The 26193-nt window shown below is 62.2% G+C and overlaps 1 protein-coding gene across 4 annotated transcripts; it reads right to left on the bottom strand.

Moving 5' to 3' along the window:
- Window positions 1-1041: 1041 nt before the first annotated feature.
- Window positions 1042-26193, bottom strand: SH2B2 (SH2B adaptor protein 2). Of its 4 annotated transcripts, none has more exons than XM_022588001.3 (9): window positions 26072-26193; window positions 12795-13552; window positions 9492-9593; window positions 7729-7820; window positions 6341-6432; window positions 6069-6233; window positions 4745-4953; window positions 2064-2235; window positions 1042-1563 (listed from the first exon to the last, which is right to left on the bottom strand). In XM_022588001.3, the coding sequence occupies exons 1-9, from the start codon at window positions 26112-26114 to the stop codon at window positions 1220-1222; spliced, it is 1977 nt and encodes a 658-aa protein (XP_022443709.1). In that variant the 5' UTR covers window positions 26115-26193; the 3' UTR covers window positions 1042-1219. The 4 variants fall into 4 exon arrangements, with proteins under 4 accessions (XP_022443709.1, XP_022443708.2, XP_022443711.1 ...); XM_022588000.2 differs by having other exon boundaries at window positions 6069-6230; XM_022588003.3 differs by lacking the exon at window positions 26072-26193 and adding an exon at window positions 23890-24102.

Genomic DNA, 26193 nt, shown 5'->3' with positions numbered 1-26193 from the left:
GCACTCCCTCACCGTGATGGCAACAGGAGTACTGCTCGGTCACTTCCTGGTCATTTGGTGAGTCGGGACTGGGTAACTCAAGCAGAAAAGCTCTGGGAGCCCCCCAGGGGCGCTGGCGCTCCTCATACAGGGAAGGGCTTGCAGGTGCTGCAGTAGCGGTCCCAGGAGGATTAACTGTCTGGGGCTCTGAAATGCACATCATGGATGCAAGCCCTACAAGGGCGCTCCTGGGCAGAGGGACCGTGGGTCCATGGCCCCAGGCGGCGAGACAGAGTTTGGACTTGGGGAGGGGAGGGCGCTTTGGTGCAGCAGGCACAAGATCCTTCTCAGATTGCCTGAGGGCTGGGGTGCTGGGACCTCGAGCAGGCTGTCTCCAGGCAGGAGCCACAGCTGGACCTCCACCTGCAGGGAGGCAAGGGGTTGGGGTGGAGGGTGGGAGGACCCTCTAGGCCACTTGCAAGTTTGAATCTAGGTCAAAGGTGAGAAGCCCAGCCTTTTCCACTGCCCAATCCCCAAGTGGGCTCATGTGGGAAAATCCTGTCCACACTGCCAGGACCTCAATGACGAGCCCAAGGACACAGTTATTCTCTCCTCACCAGAGTCCAGCTCCTCACGCTGGCATTCAAGGCCCCCATACCTGGCCTCGCTCCCATTCTTAACTGTGTCCCAGGATGAGCCCTCCTTTCTCAGCTTTCCTCTACCCTCCCCCACCCCTCATTCTTGCCCCCAAAGCCTCTGCTCAGTTATCCCTCCCCCCCCCCTCTCTCACAGCTCCGCCAAAGCCCCCTCCCCAATCCCTGTGGGCCTCTTGGGCCCAGCGCTTTAGCTCTGCACCTCCTTCAGGACTGCCGGTTGTCTCCCGGTTTCACTCGTCCAACGGGGTGCCGGGTGCCCTAAGACAGACCTGGGTGGGGGCTGGGCAGGCGCCAGGCCACGGTGGGCTCTACAGGGGGCCCGTGTGTGGCTCTCCCTCCTCCCTGGCAGGCCCAGGAGGAGCCGTGCCTGAGGCCAAGGCAGGAGAAAGGACGACGGAGAGCCAGATGCAGTCCCTAAAACAGGCTCTTTAATAACATTATGTCTTCACTGAAGAGCTTCGCTTTTCCCACCCAGCGCCGGGCGGGGGCCGGCAGGGTCCGTGGGACGGACGGCCACGTGGGCCATCGCCCCGCGGCCGGGCGGGTCCGGGTGGCCCCAGGGCCTTGGTGCCGCCCGCGCCGGCCTAGTAGAAGGAGTACTGGTTCTCGACGGCGCGCGTGCGGCCCCGGGCGCCCTCTCCCGGCCCGGTCTCTGGGGGCTCGTCGGCGCCCCCGCCCGCCGCCTCCAGCAGGCGCTCGGCGCTGTTGCTGCGGCTGCGCGCGCTCAGCGGGCCCTCGACCGGGCGCGAGGCGCCGGGCACAGACGCTGCCGAGGACGACGAGGCGGATGAGGACGAGGCGCCGCCGGCCTCCGAGGGCGAGGCGGGCGGGCAGGCGGCCGCGGCGAGGCTGGAGAAGTAGTGCTGGCCGGCCGGCTCGCTCCAGCAGGTCGGGGGCGCGGGCGCAGCGCTGGGCGAGGGCCCCGGCTCTGCAACGGGAGACCGCGGGCCGTCAGCGCCAAGCCTGGGCCCTGGCCACCCCCCGACCCCCAGTCCCGGCGTGCAGACAGGGGCCAGAGCCCCGGAGGAACGGGGTGGCCTGGCATCACACAGGGAGCCGGGAACCCGAATTCAGCGCGCCGGGTTCCAGCCCACCTCCCCGATAACTAAAGTCATGGGTATAGGCGGCATCCGCGTGCCGGGCACCCTCACTCACCCCTACAAGGCTTCCTTCCTTCAACAGCTCAGCGCTGAGCCCCACCTGTGCAGGGATCTAAGGGACTCCACCCCCTTCCACCTGCCGGGAATTACTCAGGACACGGATCCCTCAGGGCTGCCCCTCTCCCGCCAATCCTGATGCCCGGGTTGCTTACAAGTTGCCCAAGACCGGGTGCTCATCCCACGGGTCTAGCAGGGTGGCAGCCTGAGGGTGATGCCCTCCCCCACTGCCCACCTGTCTGTTTGCACGGGCCAGGTAGGGGCATCTTACCAGGTGGGGGGCCCTGGGCCCGCACATAGCTGCGAAGGGTGATGTCTGCAGAGCCCCCGGACTCCAGCGGGATGGGGTGGGTGTGGAAGTGGCGTAGCATGTCGAGCACAGACTGGAACCACAGGTGCTGCACATGGCACTGCCCGTGGCCGTTCAAGGACAGGCGCAGGTGCTGTGGGCATAGATGGGTGTGGTCAGTGTGGGGTGCGGGGGTCTCGGACTGGCCCCACGCTTGGCAAGTGCCTTGGAAGGTCACAGGGAGGACCAGGTCTCACAGAGGCCACAGGGGTGGTGTCAGAGTGGGGGCGCCTCACACATGAGCCCATCTTAGGGGGGTGGTCATGCCTGTGGCGGGGATGGGGAATGAGGGCCACAGAGCCAGGCTGGGACTGGAGGGAGCATGCATCTGTCCCTATGCTGGGAGCACCCACATCAGGCCCCTCCATCCCTAGTCTCCAAAAGCCCTAGAAGGTAGAGATTACAGCCTCCATATTAGAGATGGGGAAGCCCAGGCACAGGGAGGGGGAGACTCGCCCGCAGCCGCAGAGCACAGAGCTAGGAAGAGAACTCGTGTTTGGGTGACCCTCCCACCCCAGCAGCTAGGGGTCTGCCCACTGTCCCCGTACAGGCAAAGCCCAGCAGGCTGCAAACAACCCCCAGGGAGGCTGGGGACGAATGGCTGCAGACGCTGCTCAACCGTGCTGCAGCGGGAGAGCGAGCAGCGCGGAGGAACAGCGCCCACCTGGGCCAGGCGCCTCAGGGAGAGAGGAGCCGCAGGTCTCTGGCTTCAGCCCTTGTTTGCTCCATGTGTATCTCACAAGGGGAAGAGTGGCCGTCTCTGGGGTGTTTGTGGCAACAGGGGTGATGACAGGAGGGTGCATGGGATGGGGGAGCTGGCCTCCTAGTACAGGAGAGAGAAACCCTGGGGAGGAGGGGAGTGTTCCCACGAGTGAGTTCTGCCACTCGGCAGGGCCAGAAGTTGCCAGAACAGTGTGGGCAAACCCGGGGAGCACTCATGGCAGCCCAGGGCAGGGGCTCAGCCCAAAAGGAACAGCATAGTGGGGTCACATCACAGCCGCAAGTCGGGGTGGGGCCTTTGGGGACAGAGACCCAGGGCAGAGCTGGGCCCCAGGGAGCGTGTGCCTCTCCGTCTTTGGAAAAACATTCCAGACATTTCTTATCTGAAGGTGAAAAGTGAGACCTCGGAAGGCAGAGGTCTTCCTTCCCCGGAGGTGTATGAGTGGGAAGCTGCTCTATCCCGCCACTAACTTCTCCAGCTCTGCACAGGACTCTGGACAGACACCGTGCTCTGAGAGGCACCAGCTGTGGTGAGTACAAAGTTCAGGGCTGGGTTTTGCCCTGGAAAGAGTGGAGCCTCCGGCTCTGTCTCCCCTCCAAACATCCTGACCCCACCCCCCGACCCCACCCGCCTGCCCCATGCCCCACGGTGGGCTGGGCACCATCCGAGCCTCTGGCTTGGGCATGCATCAGATCTGGGCCCTCCGAGGAGGCTGCCTTGGGGCCGTGCTGGCTGAGAAGTAAACTCCGGGTCAGGCTGCCGGGGACAGCGTAAAGCGCCTGGTTGTCAGAGGAGCTGGTGAGGGCAGCTGCTTTCCAAGGAGGAGTCCCCAGGGAAGCGCTGCCCATGGGGCCAGGCGAGGGCCTGAGCCGGGCCAGCCGGAGGCTGGGACACTGGCTACCAGTGCAGGCCTGGAGCAGGAGTCCTAGGGTGCCCCCTCCTCCAGCAAGGACTGACGGAAACTGTGTCCTGGGCGGAGCCAGGGCTGGGTCTGTTTCCTTAGCGGAAACTCAGGATGGGGGGAGGGGAGTTTGAGGTTCCTGCCCACTCTGTCACACTGAAACCCCCCACGGTCACTGGACTTTCTGTCATGTTTTCCTTTGTGCCTTAGGTCATTATTAGCACGCAGTGCCCCTCCTTGAGAGCCCGCCTTCTGGGTTCACAGCCGTGCCTTTGCCCTGCCCTGTCTGGACCACCCTTCCACTTGTCTTCACCTCAAGGATTCTCTGTCCATTGCACGTCTCAGGTCAAGGTCCTCTCCTACTCTGGCTGGTGGGGTCAGAAGCCTCCTCTGGCACCCCCTGCTCTGTGGCCCTCCTGCCGGGCCCAGCTCCTCCTCTTCTGCCTGGTTCTCTAGGGCCCACTGTGTGTGGTTCCCTTCCACAACCCCTGGCCTGGTCTGAGCACAGGCCTGGCCCGCAGCTGGGGACCACGAGGGGCTGGTGAACTGTGCTGAGCAGGGGACAAGAGGGGCTCTTGGGTGCTTGGAGCATTGGTGGGCCCCAGCCCTGTGCTGAGGTGGCTCTCAGTGGAGACCCTCAGAAGCCCTAGTGCTACGTGATCCCCAATGCACAGGGTCAAAGTCAAACCCTCAGAAGGGCCCAGCCTCCTGGGGGCTCGGCCACCAGCAGGTGATTTCCCCATCGGATAATGGCGAAGCCATGTCTGGGGCAGACTGTAGCCCCACGGAGAGGTGCAGGAGGGATGCGAGTGATTCGGAGCATGGCCAGTGGTAGGCCTGGCCTGTGGGAAGCCATGCCACCCCTACACCCATGGAGCCTCCTCCTGGGCGCAGGTGCAGCCTCAGGACCAGGGCCACCTCAGCCCGCCTCCCCCTGGGCTGGATACTTCCCCCCTGTGCCCCCCGCCTTCCCTGACTTACCTTGGCCTTGCCCTGGAAGTTGAAGGTCAGCACGTACTCCCCAGGCCGAGTCTCACTCTGGCGGATCACGAAGAGGCCGTGGCTCCGGGGCCCACCTGCCAGAACCAGCTGAGCTGCCTTGACCCGTGACAGTGTCCCATGGAACCAGGGGTAGTCAGAGAGCTCCAGCTCGGGCTCAGCCTCGGGCTCCGGCTCTGCTCCGTCCTCCACTGCAGAGGGATGACAGTGTGAGAGGCGTGGGGGAGAGAGCGGGCGCGTAAACGAGAAAAGGGATGCATCATCTTGGTTTTGCATGTAAGATGCTGCTGAATAATTTAGAACGAGGCAGGGAGCTGACCCGCCCACTAAACATATGAGGTAAACTGAGGCACGGAGAGGAGAAGATGATAGAATAAGAGAATGTAGATTTAAGCTACAGACTGCTTTAGCAAATAGCTTAATGATAAGAATGTATCAAATGATGGAATGGGTGCCTTTTGTCTCAAGGAAAGACCATTAATAGCAATTGGTGGGACTTCCCTGGTGGCGCAGTGGTTAAGAATCCGCCTGCCAATGCAGGAGACACAGGTTCGAGCCCTGGTCCGGGAAGATCCCATGTGCCGCGGAGCAACTAAGCCCGTGCGCCACAACTACTGAGCCTGCGCTCTAGAGCCCGCGAACCACAACTACTGAGCCCACGTGCCACAACTACGGAAGCCCGCGCGTCTAGAGCCCATGCTCGGCAACAAGAGAAGCCACCGCAACGAAGAGTAGCCCCCACTTGCTGCAACTAAAGAAAGCCTGCACGCAGCAACAAAGACCCAACGCAGCCAAAAATAAAAAAAAAAAAAAAAAAACAATTGGCAAATGGTTTCTGTTCTCACATAACACACATTAAATGTTCTTGCACCTCCTGAACCAGTAACAAAACTCCTCAATACCCCAGCTGTATCTGCTGGTATGTATAACATCAGAATATGCTTATTTCATAGTCATCGTCCAGTTTTCTCTGGTTTGGTGGGATCACTTAGTTTCCTGGGGTCACTCTCTAAGTCAGCAACAAACCTGGGAACAAATCAAGTGTCTGTGTCCCCGAGCCCTCGTTACAACCCTTTGCACCCCTTTCTGTGAGCATTTTCTACTGAAACCAGGGCCCGTGGGAGGGGTCACATTCCTGGACTAGCCTGCAAAAGCCAGAACAACCGAGTAGCTGTGCAAAGGACCCAGTGGGATGAAATGTCACCGCTTCTGAGGCTCAGGAAGGGCTTGGGAGAGGCCTGGGGGTGCCTGTGGCCTCGGCGGGGGTGCAGGGAGGGGCAGCAGGAAGAGTGCAGCCCCACTGCACCTGTGTTATTGCTGTCACTGCCGCTGCCACCTGGGGACTCCAGGGTCTCCAGGAAGGTCTCCAGCGGGACATGGACCAGGGACTCCCCGACGGCATCTCGAGCTCGGCTGTGTGGGGCTGTCACCACGGCTGCCGTTGTCTCTAGGGGCCGGGGCAGGTCTGCTGCTGGAGAAATGGCAGGTGAGAAGCACGTCTGTCTGTCTGACCATCTTTGAGCGACCGTCCCCTCCGACCCTGCCTCCACTACTCCAGCCAGCTCTGTCCCCACCTACCATCCGTCAGGAGCTCACAGCTGCAAGAGGCCACACGGCTGGCCAGACAGCTTCCCCGGGCACAGGGGAGATCGGCATCTTCCTCGCTGTCCCTGCGAAGGCAAGAAAGCGCAACCATGTCCTGCCATGGGACTCGGACCGCAGGCTCATGGAGCCAGGCAGTGGCAGACAGTCCCACGGCCAGCATCAGCCCTGTCCCTCTGCCACATCCTCAGCTTGCTCTGTGGCCACCATGTGAGTGACCGGGCCATATGGAGATGTCTCCTGGTGGGTGCAGCTCTCCTGGAGGTCACATGACCCCTGCCCCCTAACCCATGACAGGCTGCCCTCCTCCTAGGATCCCACGGAGGCCCTCATACAGGGGCAGGGCGTGGTGGTGGGCGGGGCCGGGGCCAGCTCCCTTCCCTGCCCTGGGCCTTTGTCTCCCCATCTGTGCCACAAAGTGAGCTTCACCTTCACGAGGGCTGGGGAACGAGTGTGCGGAGCCGATGGCTGGGAGGGCGGCAGGGGAGGGATAACGACCACTTTGGGGATGGGGGTGGCAGGGTGGGGGGGCCCTGGGAGGCACTCAGGACTTTAATTGTGCTTCCTTAAATGAACCTGTTAATTAGGAGGCAGCAGCCCCTCCCCCGGGGCTTGGCTCACCCCAGTAGCCAGAGCTGCTGCCAAGCGCTCAGCCTGCTGGCCTGCCTGCCCCTCCTCCTCCCGGCCTCGGGCCTCTCCCGGTGGTGCCGCCAGCCTCCCTGCTGTTCCTCCCGCACACGGCTGACCACAGCTGCCCTTATTACCAGCCATGGCTCCCCACTGCCCCGACCTACCAGCTTCCGGCGCTCTCACGGAAGTCTCCTCCTCATGGGCTCTAATTCCAGTCACCCGAGGGCCCCGACATTCCCTGCGAGTCCCAGGTCCTCGCACACCTCCACAGCCTTTGCTGGGCTGTTCTCTCTGCCCTCCTCCCTGCCGCCCCCAGCCCCCTCTGCCAGGCTCAGGCCCGCCCTTTGTTTAAGCCGCAGAGAAGGGGGGCACCTCTACCACTACAGCTTCTCGGAGCCCCAGGACTGGATTAGGGGCCTCCCGGTTGGTCCCCCACCCCTGGCACTTTGGGCTCACCCCATCACTACCCCTCTCCTAGTGGTTTCAGCCTCCCCTGGCGTGAGAACAAGACTTGATTCAACTTCCCTCCAAGTCCCCAGACCCTGAACCTACAGAACCTGCTGGGAATGGGGGTGTGGGTGATCTGGCCAGCACCCACCTGGATTGGACTGCAATGAGAAAAGCCCATGTGTCAAGCTCAGCTCCTGCCCTCCCTGTGAAGGCTGGACCAAGGGCACAGCCGAGCTAGGCCCCCCCACCCCATCTTCCCATCCTAGGAGCACTTGGGCACTCACCCAGGGTCCACACAGCCCTGGATGTCAGCTACCCACGAGTGCTTCTGCAGGGAGTCGATGGTCTCCAGGATGTACTCTGCTCCGTTCTCCACCTGGGGAGGGGGCGGCGAGAGTCCAGATCACGGTCAGCAGCCTCAGCAGGGGCTCCCGAGCCCAGGACAAACGGCTCATCCCAGCCCTCTGCCTTGGGGGCTCACTGGTGAGGGCAGCAGGAAAGACAATGGGGTCCCGGGGCGGAGCCCACACTCAGCAGCCCCTTCCTCCTGGGCCCACCGCTGGGGATCATGGAGATGATGTCCAGCCCTGCTGAGCTCAGGTCCTCAGGCCTTGGAGATGCAGCCCTGGAGGAGGCCATGTGGGCTGGGTAAGGGATGGGGAGGTGGGGTGGAAGGGCATCACAACCCTCAAGTCTGTGAGGGGCCGGCTGGCCCAGCACTGAGTTGAGGGCCCACACGCCTTTGCGCCTGGAACTCCGCCTCTGTGGCCACACCCCTGGGATAAGAAGCCTCCAGAAGGGAAACAAGGAGGAGAAAGCCGGGCCCAGAGTGTGATCCTGCACATACATTGTCTGAAGAACTCTTCCCAACAGCCCCGTGAGGGAGGTGATGCTTTCCCCATTGTACCGATGAGAAGACTGAGGTTCAGAGAGGTCAGGTAACTCGCTCAAAGTCACACTAGCGCTCGGTGGAGGTGTTGGGACCCGAACCCAGGTCTCTAAGGCCAAGGCCTGGGCTCTGATCTTCTTGTCGCGTGTCTCAGTAAAGAGCAGTTGGACTTCCAGCATCTCAGAGCTGGGACGGTCCTCGGAACTTCCTTCATCCCCTCTCTGAATGGATGGGGAACCTGAGGCCCACAGCGGGCCGGCAGGTGAGCTCGTTGGCCTCAGGGCTCCGGAGCGTAATCAGAGACACAGAGGCCACCCAGCTGCTGGGGGCGAGGCTCTGACCTGCCTCATCCAGCAGATGAGAGCGCCAGGCAGGGAGGGGCCGTGTCCTCAGCCCCCGCCTGGGGTGACTCAGGGTATGGGGTTGGCAGATGTTTGCTAAATGAATAAGAGAGTTCATGACTAAACAACCAGGGACAGTAGAAACATAAACCCAACCGGGAGCCTGGAGAGGAGGTGCGGGCGCCCTCCATGCAGCTTCGGGTGGGTAGAACCGGGCCTCCTTGGGGACTTGGCCTCACAAACACGCTCTAATCCTCCAAGGAGGCACAGGGCCACAGCCCTGGCAGCCTGGAGCCGTGTCCTCAGCAACCCAAGCAGGCCACCCCGGCGATGTGGAGCCTGGGAAAAAGAGGAGCTGCCCCCAGACTCACTGGGGTGCCTCCCTGCCCACCCTCAGGGCCTTTGTGCCCTCTGTGGGACCAGGCAGGTTCCCACACTCCGGTGCTGGTGACAGGAGCATTTGCATAACTGCTGCAGGCTGGCTACCAGTTCCTGTCTGTGGGGTGGGTGCTTGCTGACTCCAGTGGGGGAAGGGAGGGGAGGAAGTGAAACTCAGGACCTTCACCCAGGCGCAGGAGGAAATGGGAACGGGGCCGCACACGGTGGACTTGGACGACACCTGGGGCATTTGGCTTTGGAGCCCAGGCCAGGATTCACATCCTAGCCATGTGCTTGACATCTGCGTAGGATCCTGGGACCCCCCAACCAGGGCTCCCTCCCCCTGCCCTGCTGCTGGTCCTTTACCCTCACCTCCCCCAACACTGCCCTCAAGCTCTGCCACCCATGAGGGATCTGTGGGGCCCGGGGTGGGGCTCACCTTGAGCACGAACGTGTTGTCCTTCTCCGGCATCTCCAGGGGCATGGTGGTGCGGACCTCAATGATGGCCGACAGAGGGATGCTGACTTTGGGCCTGGAGGCCTGGGAGGCCAGAGGAAAGGGCAGTGAGACAGTGGCCCCAGGGCCTCCTGAAGCCCTCTCCCCCCTCCCCACTCCCAGAGGTCAGAGCAGCCCTCAGCTTAGGATGTCAGGCAGCCCTGGCACAGAGGTGTCTCAATCCCCATTTCACAGATGGGTAAGTTGAGGGAGCTCCTGGGAAACAGAGGGACCTCCCCATATAGTCACACAGCAAGTCAGGGACAGAGCTGGGACTGACATGAGTCTCCCACCTCTGAGCCCTGAGGGGGTGAACTCTGCCCCAGCTGCCCTTCCGCCCAGCGCACCTACCGGATCTGTGGTTTTCACATTTTTCACCTTGACCCATAGTAAGAAATACATTTGACGTTGTGACCCAGTACACACACACAGGTAAAAATATCTCTGAAACACATGTTTCACCAGACAATATTTACCCTGACTGTGTGATGGAGTGTGAGATTTTCTATTCTATTCTAGTTCATTTAAAAAAAAAAAGCTCATCTCCCCCTTCAGACTAGATTTTCCACAGCACAGGTCTGGAGCCTCAACTCAGAACAGGACTCCTGGAGCCGGGCAGGCCATGTCTCTAGGTGGAGGCAAAGGGACCAGTGTGGGATTTAACCAAGGTGAGCCTGCAGGACTCGTGGGGATGGCCACTCTGTACCTGGACCCCCCACTCTGCCCCAAAGCTCCTGGCTCTGGCCTGAAGGCCCCCGGGGCTGCCTTGAGACTGAGATTCCTGGCAGGGCTTGGGCTTTGGGACAGGGGCTTTCTTAGGAGGAAAGGGAAGGGCCACACGTTGGGTGGGCAGGCGGATGGGAATTCCTGGCAGCACTGGCTGCCATCCAGCAGAGCAGGGCTGAGCTTGGGGCGGTGACTGCGAGGCTCGGCTGACCATGGCAGGCCATCAAGCCAGCCAGCGGGGCAGGGGCCGCGGTCCTGGAGTGGGTGGAGCGGACAGGTCTGCAGTGAAGGCTGGTCTGGGAACTATCTCTGGGCTCCCGCCGGCCACAGGTGGTGATTCCTCTGCCTTGCACTTGAGGCCCGTCTGTCCTGGCCTAGCTGCCTCTCACCCGGCTCCAGCTCACTGTTACCACTTCCCTGGAGGGAGCCATCACGGTGTTTCACGACCCCAGACCTTGGCTCACTCAGCTTGAGTCTCCAGAAATGCCTGTCCTGGGGCCCTGCCACCTGGTGAACACTTACGAAGCCTCTCCTCCTTGTGGCCCCCAGAGCATCCTGTGCTCACCCCACTGAGGTTTGTTTTGCCATCCAGTCCAGCAAATATCACTTGTCTGGTGGTTCCCTAATGGCAGGGGGCCAGCATCATTGCTCCCTGGGTCCCAGGGCTGGCTGGCCTAGGGCTATGAGGGCACCTGGGGTCCAGGAGACTTTTCCTGCAGGGTGAGTGAGAGGGCAGGATGCTGGAAGCCTGACACACGGGGCTGTATGAAAGAGCAGGCTGAGGGTCCCTGAAACAGCCCCTAAGCCTGCAGACCCCAAGCCCCGGTCTGCTCCAAGGGTGCAGCTAGGCCTTCAGGGGCAAGAGGAGGAAGAAATCTGGACTGCGGGTGGGTGAACAGGACTCAAAGGCAGGAGGAGTGTCAGTAGGGGCTCCCCGTGGGGCTCATACACCCTGGAACCAAACATATTTGGGAAACCGGACCTGAGCCCTCACCAGGCATGCTTCCCACCTGGCTCACTCCTGAATTCACAAACATTTGCATGAGAAAAGGAGGGTCTGAGGCCAGATCTGGGATAGGAACCCACCTGCCTTTCGCAGAGGTTGGGAAAGTGACCCCTCAGGAAGCCTGCCCTCTGCCAGCGGTGAATGGTGGGCTGCAGAGGGCACTGGCTGCTGTGTCCCCTCCCTCGAGGGCAGCAGACATGCTATTTACAGCTGAGCAGCTGTGGTTGCCACTCAGGGCCCAGAGGCATTGAAGCCCTGCCCTGTGGGTGACCCTGGGCAAGCCCCACCCCACTTCCCACCCCTCACTGGGCCTCACTCTCCCTGTCTGACAAACGGTGGAGTTGGGCTTAGTGGCCTATGACTCTCTCAGGGACCTAAAGGTGGGGGCCTGGGCAGGCAAAAAGTCCTTGGTGAGCCTGGGCATCCTGGGACTTGGGGAGAAAGCTCTTCAGAGAGTCAGTGTGTCCCTGGGAGATCACCTCTCATGCGGCTCATGGGCACCCCGCCTTGGGGAGCCCACACCCTGCACCTCCAGGGGAGAAAGGCAAGGCGGAGCATCCAGCGTCCCGACAGACAGGGAGATGGAGAAGGAGGCAAGACGCAGGGTGGCTAAAGACGGCGGGGAAAGAATGGGCCCAGAGGTGGGTGAGGGCCCTGGGCGGACAACCCCCCACCCTTCCAAACCTCCTAGTGCACCAGGAGCTCCCAGCTCCACGCTCCTTTCATTCCCGAGACCACCAGGATGATGGGTATAATTAGCTCAGCTCTGCCTCCCGCGAGCTGCGTGACTTTGGGCAGCCCACACCCCCTCCCTTCGTTCTCTTCTCTTCTTCTGTGACCTGGGGACCATGCTGCCCGCCTTGCCGGGGCAACTGGGAGGATGAGGGCTCTCAGAAAGCGGGCACTATTGTTAGAGTTATTCCCTCTTCCCAAACAAGGCAGATTTGCTCCCCTGGAGGAGACCCAAAGCTGCCCTCAGGGCTCTGACGTTGAGCCCCCAAGAGAGGGGAGGGCACAGTGCACTCAGGTGAGCGGCCATGCTGGTGACAGCCGGGAGAAGCTTAGCTTTTGAAATCTGGGCCGGAAAGGGGCCACCTGGGCAGGCGCTGGGCTGGAGCGTGGCAGCTAAGCTGGGGGACAAGCAGATTTCCCCTGAGCCAGATGCAGACCTCCGGCAGGCCCTCTGTGAGTGTGCCAATGTCATTGCCTCCTTTCCTCTCTGGGGAGGCTCCAGCCACCCAGGGGCCCCAGGTGAGGAAGAGGAGTCCAGGCAGCCAGGCTCTCCAATACCTCCAAGAACAGTACCCAGAACCCCTTCTGTAGCCAGAGGGCCCTTCTGACACGTCACAGGCAGAAAAAGAGGGCCTGAGGGGTGACTCGTCCCAGAGGCAGAGAGGGGCCCCTGGCATCCCACGTTCCTGACCCTGAATACTCCATCCTGCCGATCAGATCAGGCAGTGCGGTCCCCGAAGCCAGCCCCTCCACGGTCCCCCCAGGTGGGGGTGGGCACTCACCTTGGGCGGCACGAAGAACTCTAGGCGGAAGCGCTCGCCTGCCACGGCCCTGCGCAAGAGCAGGCGACACTTCTGCCACTGGGCGGCGCCCCCGGGGCCCGCGGCCGCGTCGTCGGCCACCATGAAGCGCAGCGCGCCCTCGCGCTGGATGTCCACGAGCTCCACCTTGGCCGCTAGCGTCCGCGACAGCCGCAGGCGCCGCGTCCACTTGTCGCGCGGCTCGGCTGGGGGCTCGGCGGCCCGCGGGGCGGCGTCGGGCTCGGGCGAGGAGCGCCGGTGCCACATGTCGCGCACGCCGTCCACCACGCACAGGCTCATATTGCGCAACGAGAAGCCCTTGCGGACGCGGGCCTTGGCCGCCGCGTGCGCCGACACGTCCTCGGAGCTCCGCGAGTAGCCGTAGGGCGCGGCTTTGAGCGCCGGGGGCCCCGAGGGCTCGGGCTCCATGGCGTCTGGGGGCTCGGCCGCTCCCCGGGGCGCCGGCCCGGCCACCAGCACGCGGCGCACCTCCTCGCTGAACACGTCCAGGAAGTTGGCGGCGAAGTGTTGGGAGAAGGAGGCCCCGGCGTCGGGCGTGTCGTAGGCCGGGTTGTCCCGCAGGAAACGGCAGAACTTGTGCGCGAAATCCACGGCGGCCGCCTGCGCGTGCAGTTCACAGAACTGCCGCCAGTCCGGGACCGGAACCGGGACCGGGGCGGCGGCGGCGGAGCCGGGGGCGGCACCATTCATGGCTCCCGTCCCATCGCAGCCCCCGGAGGCTGCAGGTGAGAGGAGCGAGTGGGTGAATTCCTGACCCATGTCCAGAGGGCCCACCTGCCCCACTCCCCCAGGGCTGTGTGCAAGCTTCAATGTGTGAGGACAACCAGGCAGGGGGGACACGTGTCTGCAAGAGGGGCACTCTCCTAAAAGCAGCAGTCTCACGGAACCCCAAGGTCATTCCTGGGCTTGGCGAGGGAGGCTGGGATGACAGACGCCTTCAAGTGGGGTCCCCAATGACCCTCCAAGTGACCTCGCTTCCCTGAGTACCCTCTTCTGAGCGTCCCCAAAGTTTGGTGGACAGGAAGAAGTCGTGTGCAATCCTCTTGGCTCTACCTTTGAAATATACCAAGAACCCCACCCCTCCGCTGCTCTCCGCCATCCGTGCTGCTGGCCTGGGACCCACGCAACCCTTTCTGCTGCCTGCAGTATTTTAGCAGCCTCTTCATTGGTCCCCCGGAACCTGACCTCACTCCCTATAGCCTGTTCTCCACCCAGGAACCCAGTCATTTCTGAAACATAAGACAGATCAGGCCCTCCGCTGCTCAGAATCCTGCAATGGTTTCCCACCCCACTCAGAGTAGAAGCCAAAGTCCTACCCATGGCCCCCAAGGCCTCACGTGATCTGCCTCCATTTGACTCTCTGAGCTTATCTCCCGCCACTCTTCTTGCCCACTCTGCTCTGGTCACACCTGAGTCCCACCCCAGGGCCTTTGCACTTGCGATTTTCTCTTGTACTTGCCTGGAATGTCCTTTCCCCACACCCCCTCATGTTTTTCAGGTTTCTGTTCAAATACCATCTTGTCCGATAGCTCTCCTTGCCCCACCGCTCTATTTAGAATAAGAAATTCTCCACCCAGCGCTGGTGTCTCCGTGCCCTCTGCCTGCTTACTTTTCTCCACAGTGCTTATCCCCATCTGACAGTCTGTTTATCCACTTGCTTGGTCTCGTTCCACCACCCACCCCTGGACCGCCACCCCCCCGCCCCCAGCACCACACCCTCCCCGGAGAATACCAGCTCCGCAAGGCAGCGGTTTTGACAGCCTCATATGTGGCTGTGTCCCCAGTGCTGGGCACATGGCAGGCACTCAGTAAATGCTGAATGAATGAATGAATGAACAAATGAATGTGCTCAGCACACCAGGCATGTCACAGCTGTCCCTGCCCAAGCCATCACATGGGGCCTGAGAACACACAGCTTGTTAGTGACAGAACAGGGATTCTCACGCTGACTCTGAGACTTTGGGGGTCACCTCCCAGTGTGGATCCAGTATGACCAGTTTTTCATACTGGCATTGAAGGTGCCGCTTCTTCAGACTTCTTTCCCTCACCGTGGACTGGCTGCCTGCTCTACTTGTGTTCCCACCTCCTGGAATCCTGTTCCCTCCAGAGCTCCCATCCAAACCGGACCTTCCTGAAGAGGCCCTGACCGGGGAATCCCACCTTTCTCCTCCTGTCCCCAGGTGCCCCCACGCTTCCTCACTCCGGATCGCCAAACTGCATGGTGTGTGTCTAGTCATCTGGGGGCCTTGCCTCCTCATCCCCCATCACTCCTGGGGGCACAGGCCCAGCCATTCTGTTTATGCATCTCTTCCCCAACAGGCCAGGGTGAAAATTACTGGTGGAGAAGAAGTGGGGTGCTGTGGTCCTGCCCTGCCTTAGGGAGCCCCTGTATGAGGGGGCTGGCCAGTGTTAGGGGAACTGAGACAGGGGGTCATGCCCTCGCCTGCTTTGCAGGATCCCCACAATTCCCAGCATGGCCCTTCCCTCACAGCTCCTGGGAGCACCATCTCCTCTCTCCTCTGGGATCCAAACTCTGTAACTAATCACCAGGTAAAATAGCTGCCCCACTTCTGTGAGATCATCTGTGGGGCCTCTGGGCCATAGGGTACCGTGGGAATTCCCTCTCACCCTGGGGCAACCTCGGCCATCTATCTGCAGTCAATAACCACAGGACAGCCCCAGGGAGGAAACAGGCCACTTGATGAGGCCACTTAGCACTGAGGACAGTTTTCCTTCCAAACCAGAAGGTCTCCTCAGAGGCTCTCACCCCAGCACTGGGGGGAGAGTAACAGGGAGTTCAGAGGGCTTCCTGGAGGAGGTGGGGCTTGCACTGGGCTTCATGCTGGCAAAGAGGATGAAGAGTGACTTCACTGCAGCCATGAGCAGTAACTCGGAGGCAGACTTTTCAGGACATGGGGGAGGGGCTGGGGGAGAACAGGGGCTGAGGCACCCATGAATATGGCTCATTCTGGGCCTTTCTCCTGCCCTGCACTTCCTTCTCATCTAGCTAACTCCTACTCATCCTTCAAGAATGAATCCAGGGGCCACTTCCTCCAGGAAGCCTTCCCTGACCTCCCCTGCCTCCCCAGCCCAGGAGACAGGTGTTTCCTCTGAGCTCCCACAGTCCCTGCCTGTGCATCCCTCTAACGAGGCGCCCACTGCAGGGTGCACCAGGTATCTGTTTCCATGTCTGTCTCCCACCTGGCACAGGCACTCCTTGGGGGCAGAAGGCAGGCCTGAGTCATATGCCCGGAATGGGGGTGGAGGCAGGAATGCACCTGCCACCGTCACCAAGGCCTTGGCCTGACCTGTGGAGAGCGGGCATTTCTGAGGGTGGGGCGGGGACGAGGCCCTGCAGCTGAGTTTGTGAAGCCCCGTCCCTGGGCTCCAAGCCCATCCATTTACCCAGCAGGGCAGTGCTCCCCACAGGGGCCATCTCTCTCCCTCCTGAGACCACCAGGAGGGTCAGACTAGGTGACAGGGCAGCCTGGGAAGGGCTAGCACTGGAGCCAGCAGCAACGTGTGGATGCCCCACTTGCCATAATTTTGCCCTCCATGGGGCAGGTGGGGACTGGGAGGAAGTCGGTCCCAGTGCCACATCCTCAAGCATCAATCCCCGTCCCTCCCACTCTTCCTGCTGGTTGAGAATATTCTTGGCAAGAAGGGGTAGAGTGGAGGGACAGGACCCAGGGGAGAGGCTTTCACTGGGTGAGGGGGCAGGGGGAGGGTCCCATCTAGGCCTCACTGGAGGCATGGGTGGAACTAGGAGAGGAATCTGCCAAGGGTAGGGGGCACATGTCCTAGGCAGGCACTGGCCTGGGATGCACAGAGGTTGGGGCTGCCTTGACCTCCCCCCTCCCCTGCCCTGACCTCTTGCTGACTGGCCAGGAGCCTATGGGCCTGATGCCCAGCACAGCAGCCCTCACTGTCCCCTGGGTCCAGCTGGGGCTACACAGAAGTGGCAGGGGCTGTACAGACAGGGGTAGAAGTCACAAGCAGCCGGGCCAGCCCGGGAGCCCCAGCCCTAGTTACAGACCCAGGCCCAGGCACGGCTCTCTGAGAAGGGGAGGCCGCAAGCCAAGAGGAAGACGGCTCAGCCCCAGCAGGGCACGGGTGTGCTGTCCCCAACTGCCCGTGGGCCAGAACTGGGGAGGAGACCGAGTGCAGGGACTCTGTTGACCTGGGCTCCAGGCCTGACCCCACTGCTCTCCGGGTGAAGGACGTTGACCTCAACTCCAGCCTCTGGGCCTCAGTTTCCTCACTTTAAAAATGAGGATGAGGGAATTCCCTGGCGGTCCAGCGGTTAGGAGTCCACGCTTCCACTGCAGGGAGCACAGGTTCGATCCCTGGTCAGGGAACTAAGATCCCGCAAGCTGCGTGGCGTGGTGAAGAAAAAACGAAAAATGAGGATGAGGGGCCGCCCCTCGCTGGAAGGACAGCACAGGAAGTGGCCTCTGCTGTGTTATAATCCATGTGTACCTGTGGGCAGGACTAGGGCTCTCCAAACCTTTGGGTGGAGCCAGGAGGTCTCCAGGGACCAGTCAGTGTGACACCCAATCAATCATTCTGCAGGTGACCACAGACCCAGATGTGGGAAAAGCAGAGGCTCAGGGGGAGGGGAACCCAGAGGTACCAGAAGCAGGGTGGATGAACTCACCGGGCTCCTACTGTCTGGCCTGTCCGGGAAGGCTTATGGATTGACTCCAGCAGGCCCTGGGCTCTCCCTCCTCCAGTGGCTCCTCGGGAATTTCCGCCTGAGTCTCTGCCTGTGTCACTCTCCAGCCGGCTGGAACTTTCGTCCTCACTTCGCTGACTAGTCAAATTCTGCCCCACCTTTAGGCTATGTAAAACACTCTCCTCTTCCAGGAAGCCTTCCCCCTACACTGGCCCTTCCATCCTGAGCTCCCATGGCCCCTGTGGTCCTTGGCCCTCTTGCTTCCATGGGCCGGGTCCCAGCTCCCCCTCCTCTGGCCCCAGGGAGCCAGAAGAAACCTGCCGAGTCAGTGCGGGACAGCAATGGACTGGCCGGTGGGAGATGTGGGCTCTGTCTCGGGCCAGGCCCTATGTCTCCCAAGGCCTCGGCTCCCCATGGGGGGCTGGAGCAGTGGCCGCCAGCGGCCCCTGTCATGGCCCTTGGACACTGAAGACTGGGGCCCTACAGTCCCTCCAGGAGTGGGACCAGAGGCAGGCAGGAGGTTGCCTCTCACCTTCACAGGCTTCTTCTATGAGGACTCCAGTGGAGACAAAGGGAGCCCCACCCCCATTCCGCCTGGCCTGGGGATCAGGTGGTAGCCCCCCAGTGGCCCTGGGTGGGCAAACTACCCTCCCCAATCCATCACCCTGGGGTTCTTCCAGGCTCAGCTGGGCTGTCTGGCTTCTCCTCCTGGAGCAATGTTTTTTGTTCCCATCTTGCCAGGGCCAGAGGGTGATGGGATGGGGCTTCAGGGAGGCAGGGCAGGGGGTGGGATGAGGAGGGGAAGCATAATCCAGTCCCTGCCTGTTGCCTTTCCAAGCCATGGACTCTCCTAACCCCTCTGCCAAGAACCAGACGGGAGAATCCTCCAACCCCCACCCGGTTAGACGCCTGGGAGAGGGGGCGGCTGGCCTTCCGGTGGTAAAAATAGCACTGACAATTGGAAAAGAGGAAAGAAAGCCAGCCATCAGCCCCCAGTGGCACGCAGTTCCGGACCCCACGGCCAGGTCATTCCTTAAAATATTAATGAGGCGGCCTAGCCACCCTGCTAATGGGCCGGTGACCAATCGATCCAGCACACAGTGGGCAACGGCCTGGAGGGGCGGGGAGGCACCGGCGCGGTCCAGGCCCACACCAGCGGGGGAGGGGGGAGTGTTCCAGGGAGCCCCAGCTGGAGCTGGCCTCCCCACCACAGGAGACAACCAGCCCGCAGGGAGGGAAGGAGGCCCTGCAGGGCACACCAGCCGCCCAGCAAGCTGAAAGGCTGCCCTCCGGGTGGGGGGCAAGGCCTGAGCGGCACCCGCCTCTGTGCTGTGTTCCAGGTTGGGCTGGACAGTGCTACCCGCCCTACCGCAAACCACTCCCGATGGGGAAACCGAGGCCTCTTCTTGGGGCCTCCCCAACACAAGGAGCGGAGAGAAGGCCTCCCCCGGCTGCCCGCTGCCCTCCAGGAAGCTGGCCCCTACCACGCTCACGGATGTCCTGTCCTCCAGGCTTCTCAGGACCACCGGCCTGGCCCAGCCCAGCCGACCGCGCACTTTACCACCAAGCCTCCTCCCAGCTGCCCTCCTGGCCTCTGTGGGACCGTATCCCCCGGTCGCCCCTCTGCACCCCGCCCCCTGCAGCACACAGACAACCTTCAGGCCCGCGACGGAGCCAGAGTACCCAGGGCTCATTCTGTTTCACTGTTGGTGCTTGGGCGTTGGTTCTTAAGTCTGCTCCCTCCCCCCTCCCCCCCCAGAAAGTGTCCTCACAGGGCAGGCCCTGAACCAAGGCCTCCTGCAAGAAGGACGTGCGGCTGGAATTCCCTGACCTTCCCCACCCAGAATATCTGTGCTCGACCCATGACCCTGGCAGGAGGCGGGAGTGGGCGTGGTTTCTGGAACTGGCCGGGTCTTCGCTGCAGTGGGTCTGGGGAGGAGCTGACTAGCGACAGGGACAGGTGTGGATTAAGAACCCTTGGGACTCTGTCCCTGTCTGTGGGGGTCGGGGTGGGGGGAGGGAGGGGCGGCGCGGGACTCAGCTGGCCCTGGCTTTTCTGAGTATCAGTTTCCGCAGCTGTAAAGTGGGACCATCCTGCTCGCCCACGCAGACCTGCCTGCTTCGTGGTCCAAGGCCTGTGCTGAGGAGCGTCGCCGGGAGGTGGCTGCTAAAAGCTGGCGGAGCAGCTCTGTGCCCTCACGCCTTCCACGCAACTGCTAGCCTTTGCCACCGTGGGAGCGGGGAAGCCCTTCTGCTGAGCCCCTGAGCTTGACAAGCCCCTCTGGCTCTGGGACCTTCAGACCCCTGGTCCAAGGGGGCCCCACAGCTGCATCCGACAGCTGCTTCCATCACGGGGGCCCCGTGGCCGGGGCGTCTCCCCTCCTCCACATCTGACCATCTGACACATGGGACAGTGGAGTGGTTAAAAGCCCGAGATCTGGAGCCAGACCGGCTGGCTTTGAATCCCAGCTCCTCTGCTTCCTAGCCGTGTGACTCAGCCTCCTGGGGCCTCAGTTTCCTCATCTGTTAAAACAGAGGGTAAAAGAGCAATGACCTCAAAGGGCTGCCATGAGGGTTAAATAAGTGATTTGTTTAAAAAGCAAAGCTCCTCTGCTTCTACTTCCTAAATGTCTTGTATTCATTCCCTCTTTCCCTCCCACTCCTCTGGGCAGAGGACTCCTCCCAAACCTCCTTGTTTCTCACGATCCCCCTGAACCCCTGACAAATCCAGGCTCCACAGTGTGGCCAAGGTCATCTTTCTAGGACTCACATCCAATTGGGCTATGCCCCTGTTTAAAACCCTTCTCCCCTCACATCTTCCCTGCCAGGAAGTGAGGATTCTCCTGTCATACCGATGAGGAAATGAGGTTCTGGTGAAGGAGGTGACTAGCCCATCATTCACTGGATTTGTACTGAACTCCCACCATGTGTCAGGAGCCATGCTGGTGGGTCCAGGGCCACAGACTGGTGAGGGGGGAGTGTGAAGCCAAGTTCACGTCTGTCCCTTTCTGTAGCACATGCTACTCCCAGCAGGGCTTTATCACTGGGGAGCCCTCACTCTGAGGGCACAGTAGGGGGACCCAGGCCCTGCCTGGGGAAAGGAGATGGCCATCCTCAGAGGAGAGGGCTCTCTGACAGGCTGGAGGGCAGGGGAATCCAGCGCTGGGCCCTGCAGGAAGTCGACATCAGATGAGCAGGGAGCGGGGGCCCCAGGACAATAAGCTATGCTGGGGCCTGGGGGCTCAGGAGGGAAGCCTATCCTCCTTCAGGAGCACCTGGTGCTGGACAGCTCCTGGGCAGGCTCTGTAGGTGGAGAGCAGGCTGGGATGGCTCTAGCCGCACTGGCCCTGCCATCCTGGCATTGCAGAGCAGACGCACCAACCCCTCTCCATCCTTGGCCTGAGCCTCGCAGTCCCTTCCTCTCTCCCGGTGTAATGGATCTCACCTAGGCCCTGATTCATAACCCTCCCAGACCTCTCTGGGCCATGGCCCAGCCCCGCAAATCTGCCGGACACCCCCGTCAACCCCTTAGCCCACCAGTCTGCCTTCCGGCTTTTTTCACGATACACGTACCAGCGACTCCTAACTGACACCTCCAGTGCCTCCCCTCGGTCCTGAGTATCCCAGAACTTGGTACTGTAGCAAAGTATCCCCAGGCCTTTTCCCAAACAACTGAACTCCCAGCCTGGCTGAGCTCAGCCACCTCAAACGCCCCACATCCAAGTTTTAATACATCCTCTTCCTCCAACCCCTGCTTGTCCACTGCTCGGAGTCTCAACGTGCAGCCCGGCACTGCCCCACCTGCTTCTCTGCCCCAGTAGCTGGCAGGCCCCTGAGCCCAAGGGGGCCCCGGGAACGCCCCCCCTTTGTCCTGTCCCGGCCTCCACTCTGCCCACCCTGCCCCTGGTCCCTCTACAACACCACATGGCTTGTGGCCTGTCTTCTCTACCAAACCGTGAGTCCCCAGCTGGGTGTTATACCCGCCCCCAGGTGGGCCCTAGACACAGAGGGTCGGAAGTATCTGGAGAATGGAGCCCAAACCCTGCTTCACCCAGAGGAGCCAAAAGATGCCGTACTCCCACATACTGCTCTGCCCAAGCAGGCATGGGCCGTGACCTCCTCTAGACGTTGAAGAGTCACCCCTGCTCTCCCCTGGGACAGAGCACAGCCATAAAAACAGACGCACCCGGGCTTCCCTGGTGGCGCAGTCGTTGAGAGTCCGCCTGCCGATGCAGGGCACACGGGTTCGTGCCCCGGTCCGGGAAGATCCCACATGCCGCGGAGCGGCTGGGCCCGTGGGCCATGGCCGCTGAGCCTGCGCGTCCGGAGCCTGTGCTCCGCAACGGGAGAGGCCACAACAGTGAGAGCCCCGCGTACCGCAAAAAAAAAAAAACAAAAAAACCCAAAAAACAGACCCACCCAGGTGAGTGGGGAAGAGAAACCTCCCCAGTTTCCAAAGCTGCCGCCGCCCCTCCAGCCCCACGTGGACAGTGAAAGAGCACGAAGCGAGGCAGGCTCTAAGACTGGACCCGAATGGCATGGGGACAGCTGCCAGGAGGCCCAATATACCTAAACTCCCAATTCCCTACAACCCAGAATAGACAGGCAGTGCAGGAGGTAGAAACCAGTTTCTTGTCAGAGAGAAGCGGTTTGGAAGCCTGGCTTGTTGGTTGAGTGACTTTGGGCAAGTCATTTCACTTCCTTGAATCTGTTTCCTTCTCTGCAAAATGGGGATAATAATAGAACTAAACCCCCCGGGTTGTTGTGAAGATTACATGAGAAATGCCACAGAGGCCCTTAGCCTGGCACGAGTCAGCTTGAAACCAAATGCTCAGCCCTGGGGGTCCAGGCTCCACCTGAGTGGGGGTCCCACCTCCTAGGGAAGCTCACCCTTGGGTGTGTGCGGGGGTTCTCCCTGGGAGACCCACAAAGTAGGGAGGAGGGGTCTAGAAATTTTAGACAGAGTTTTCACAGTAAGGGTAAGAAAAAAAGCATATGCATTTACTCTTGATTCCTCAGAACCATTCAATTATCCCACATCAGGATCTCCTGCCCATCATCATTCACGCCCTCTAGAGGGGGAGAGGAGGCAGTCTGTGGGAAACTGTCTCTGAGAACCCCATAATCGCCCTGAACCCTGCCACTGCCCCCACGGCCAGATCTCCTCCAAAGTTCTTAGAGCTGAAGGGTTCTAGGTCACTCCCAGCCGATGGTCTCCTGGACGGGGCAGGGAGGCCAGGATGGAAGAGATTTGTTCAAAGTGGGGGGCAGGGTTGGGGGGTGGTTCAGCTCACACCCCCAACAGAGGCAGCCAAAGTCTCTTAGGGTAAGCATCCCCTGGCTCCTCCGTTCTCTTAGGGGTGCCCATTCACCCCATGCTCAGCGACCTGTGTTGGAGGGGGCAACTCTTGCTGGTCACCCAGCTAGGAGGTAGGCAGCACCATCCCCATTTTACAGGGTATTTAATGGAGGCTCAAAGGGCAGAGGTAGGGTTCAATCCAGGTTTGACTCCCAGCCCTGAGGCTCTCCCCTGCACCAGCTGGCCTATCCTTGTCCACGGTCACTCCTGGGGCTGTCCAGTCAGCCCCGCGCGGCTCCTGAGGGGTCCCAGTCATTGCAGACTCCTCCCCCTGAAGACCTCACTTCGTGGGCTGCTGGGGTCCCTGCCTCTGCCCGGTCCTGGTCCGCTGGTTTGGCGCGGTGCCGGGCCCCGCGCTGCCCGCAGGTTCATCAATGGCCGAGGCCGAAAGGACTGAATGGAGGGCATGAACCCGCCCCTTCTTAAAGGCGCCGGCCTCTCCGGCACCCTCAGCGATCCTCCCCCCTACCGAGGGCTGCAGGAGAGTTCCCAGGGTGGGCGGGTCGAGAATGGAGACCGTGAGAAAGAAGGCCTGGGCCAAATGGAGGGCGTGCCGGCCCAGCGACGGTGGTCTGGGTAGGGTCCCTCCCGTGGCCGGCACCCTCCTTCCAGGTTGGCCCTCCCCCAGCCCCCGCAGCCTAGGGAAGAGACCCCAGCGCTCCAGCCCCCCCAGCCCCCAGCCAGAGACCCCTCCTCCAGGGGGCCCGCTGCGCTCGCCGCACCAAGGGGCCTGGGCCCTGGGAAGGGGCCTGGGCGCAGCTGCTCCGGAGGCGGCTCGGCCCCTCCCGCCACTCCCGCCCGGCCCGGGATGGGGGTCGGAGAGCCGATCCCCGCCGGGGGGCGCGTCTCCTCCGTCGCGCTCCCTCCCACCCGCGCACACAAAGACAACACGCGCGGACCGAGGCGCGTGCGGCCGCGCTCCCCAGAGCAGCAGTGCGCACACACACGCGCGCCCTCAGGGACGGATGGAGTCCGGGGTGATGGACGGGGGCACGAGGGAACTGAGGACAAGCAGGCCATACCTACAGGCGCGCAGCTGTGGCCGGGAGGGCCGGGGCGCCGGAGGAGCGCTGCCCGGACCGCGGCCGGCCTCCCGGGGCCCGGCGGCTCATGGCCAGCGGGGGGTTCGGGGTCCCTCCGGGAGGGAGCTGGCGTTGGCGGCGGCTCCTCCCTCCGTCGTCCACAACCTCGAAGGCTCGTGCGCTCCTCACTGGCCCAGCGCGGCCCCGGTTCGGCTCTCTCGGCGGCCGAGCCCCGCGCGCTCCGAGCCCAGCCCCGCGCAGCGCGCGCCCCGCCCGCTCCCCCTCCTACCCTCTGCCCGTACGGCGCGCGCCTTCCCGGCCCCGCCCCCGCCTCGGGCTCGGCCCCCTGCCCCTCGCAGGTCCCGCCCCCGCCGCGCCCCCCGCGCTCAGCACGAGCCTGTTCGGCGCCCGCCGCTGCTGCTCGCTGCCTCCGGGTGGCGGCGGTGGCGGCGGCTGGACTGCAGAGCCTTGGGGCCCAGAGGGGTTAGGAGCTGGCTTGCAGCCGCTGCATTTGGGGCGAGAGTCCGCGGCTGCCGGGTCTCGCGGAGCAGGCTCCAAGCCAGGCTCCGGAATCCCCGCCGTGCAGAGGCGTCCCCCGGAGCCGGGGGTGGTGGCCCCGGGAGCGTGGCGGGTGGAGGCCCCGGGAGCGTGGCGGGTGGAGGCCCCGGGAGCCGGGGGTGGTGGCCCCGGGAGCGTGGCGGGTGGAGGCCCCGGGAGCCGGGGGTGGTGGCCCCGGGAGCCGGGGGTGGTGGCCCCGGGAGCGTGGCGGGTGGAGGCCCCGGGAGCCGAGGGTGGAGGCCGGGAGCGTGGCGGGTGGAGGCCGGGTGGGTGGCGGGTGGCCTGAGTAGTAGGGTAGTGGGGTGTGAGGGGCGTGGGCGCCCGGCGGGGGCCCCGGACCCTCCGGCGTGGGGACAGTGGGCGTCTCGAGAAAGCCCAGATGTCGCAACGGGAGAAATCAACGTCTGGTTCTCATAAATCCCAAGGGCGAGCACCACGCCCCCTCCCCCCAGCAATCCGGTGCAGGAAATAGCCCCGGGGCTACAGGGCACGGAAGACCCGAGCACAGGTCCCACCTCCCCACCTTCACAGTGATGGGGACACTGACGCCACCCGGCTAGGTCTTCAGAGGTCACATAGGGCTGATGGGGGGGAGGGGAACACAGCCCTGTCTTCCTCACCCCTGCTTGGTTCTGCAACCCCAAAACCCGGGGCATAGGTTAGGGCAGATCCCAGTCTGGCTGAAAGAACAAAGACTGCTGCTGGCCTTTGCGAAAGCTTGAGGACTAACCCCTGGGCCTCCAGGAGGCTTCCCAGAAGAGATGGAGGGGCTCCAGCAGGCCTGGAAGGCGCCCAAGAGGAGCAGAAGGGCATCAGTGTGAGCAGAAGTGTGGAAGGGCTGCTCAGAGATGAGACCTATTGCTTGCTCCTTGAGGGGTGCCGGACTCCTCCCCTCCTCTCCATTCTTGCCCCTGCCCCAGGCCCTCAGCTCCCGCAGGCAGTTAGATCTGCGTCTCCCTGCCTTTGCTAAACTCTCTGCAGCCCCACCTCTGGCCGTTCTGTGATCTACCATGGTCTTCCTGCTAGCTGGGAGTGCCTCCATATGTTGCCCTCCCCCACCCATAGTGACTTCTGACCTTTGTGACCTCTGACCTGTAGAGAGCTCTTTAACTTTTCCCAAAGCCATTTCGCATCTCTAATTTCCCAGGAAGCAGGACAGGCAAAGAAGGTTTTTTTCCCAGTCTTGTGGATGGAAAGGGTGGGGCCTAGAGAGGAGCGGTGGGCTGGTGAAGGTGGAGACTGCCCCGGAGTCCTCACCTCCGGCCTGCCAGCCCTGGGCTGCCCTCCACAGGGGCTCTAAAGCAAGGCAGGCCTGGTCTGAGGCCCTGGTACCCGGCCCCTACCCTTCCACACAGACCGGCTGCTCTCTCGCCAGGACCTGGCTAGCAAACACTTAATGAAAGCTTAGGTGCGGACCAAACACCGTTTGGAGCTGCGCAGAAGGCCTGGACATCTGGCTGGGAACCTGACCTATGAAGGGGGCTGGGAGGCGTGTGGGAGTGTAGGGGTGGGTGCGTGACCGCCTGCAGAGTGGGAGAGAGGGAGGGAGGCTCCACACTGCGCGGTCTGGCTGTGGACCCCACCCTCATGGGAGATGGGAGAGCCTGGTCCCCCTTGGACTAACCTGGTTCCGAGTAGTGGGCTGAGCTCCACTGGTGGGCTGTCATTGGCCAGGGAGGGTCGTGGGGTGTAGAGCCCCGGGCAGGACAAGAGTGCTGATCGCCAGGGAGGAGGAAGTGAGGGGTA

This window comes from Delphinapterus leucas, chromosome 15 (genome assembly GCF_059928025.1).
Source record: "Delphinapterus leucas isolate spDelLeu-1000000601 "Yukka" chromosome 15, BTC_Dleu_Yukka2, whole genome shotgun sequence".
In the NCBI taxonomy this organism is placed as follows: Eukaryota; Metazoa; Chordata; class Mammalia; order Artiodactyla; family Monodontidae; genus Delphinapterus; species Delphinapterus leucas.
Note: the sequence above shows the minus strand (reverse complement) of the source record. Positions and strands in the feature narration are given on the sequence as shown.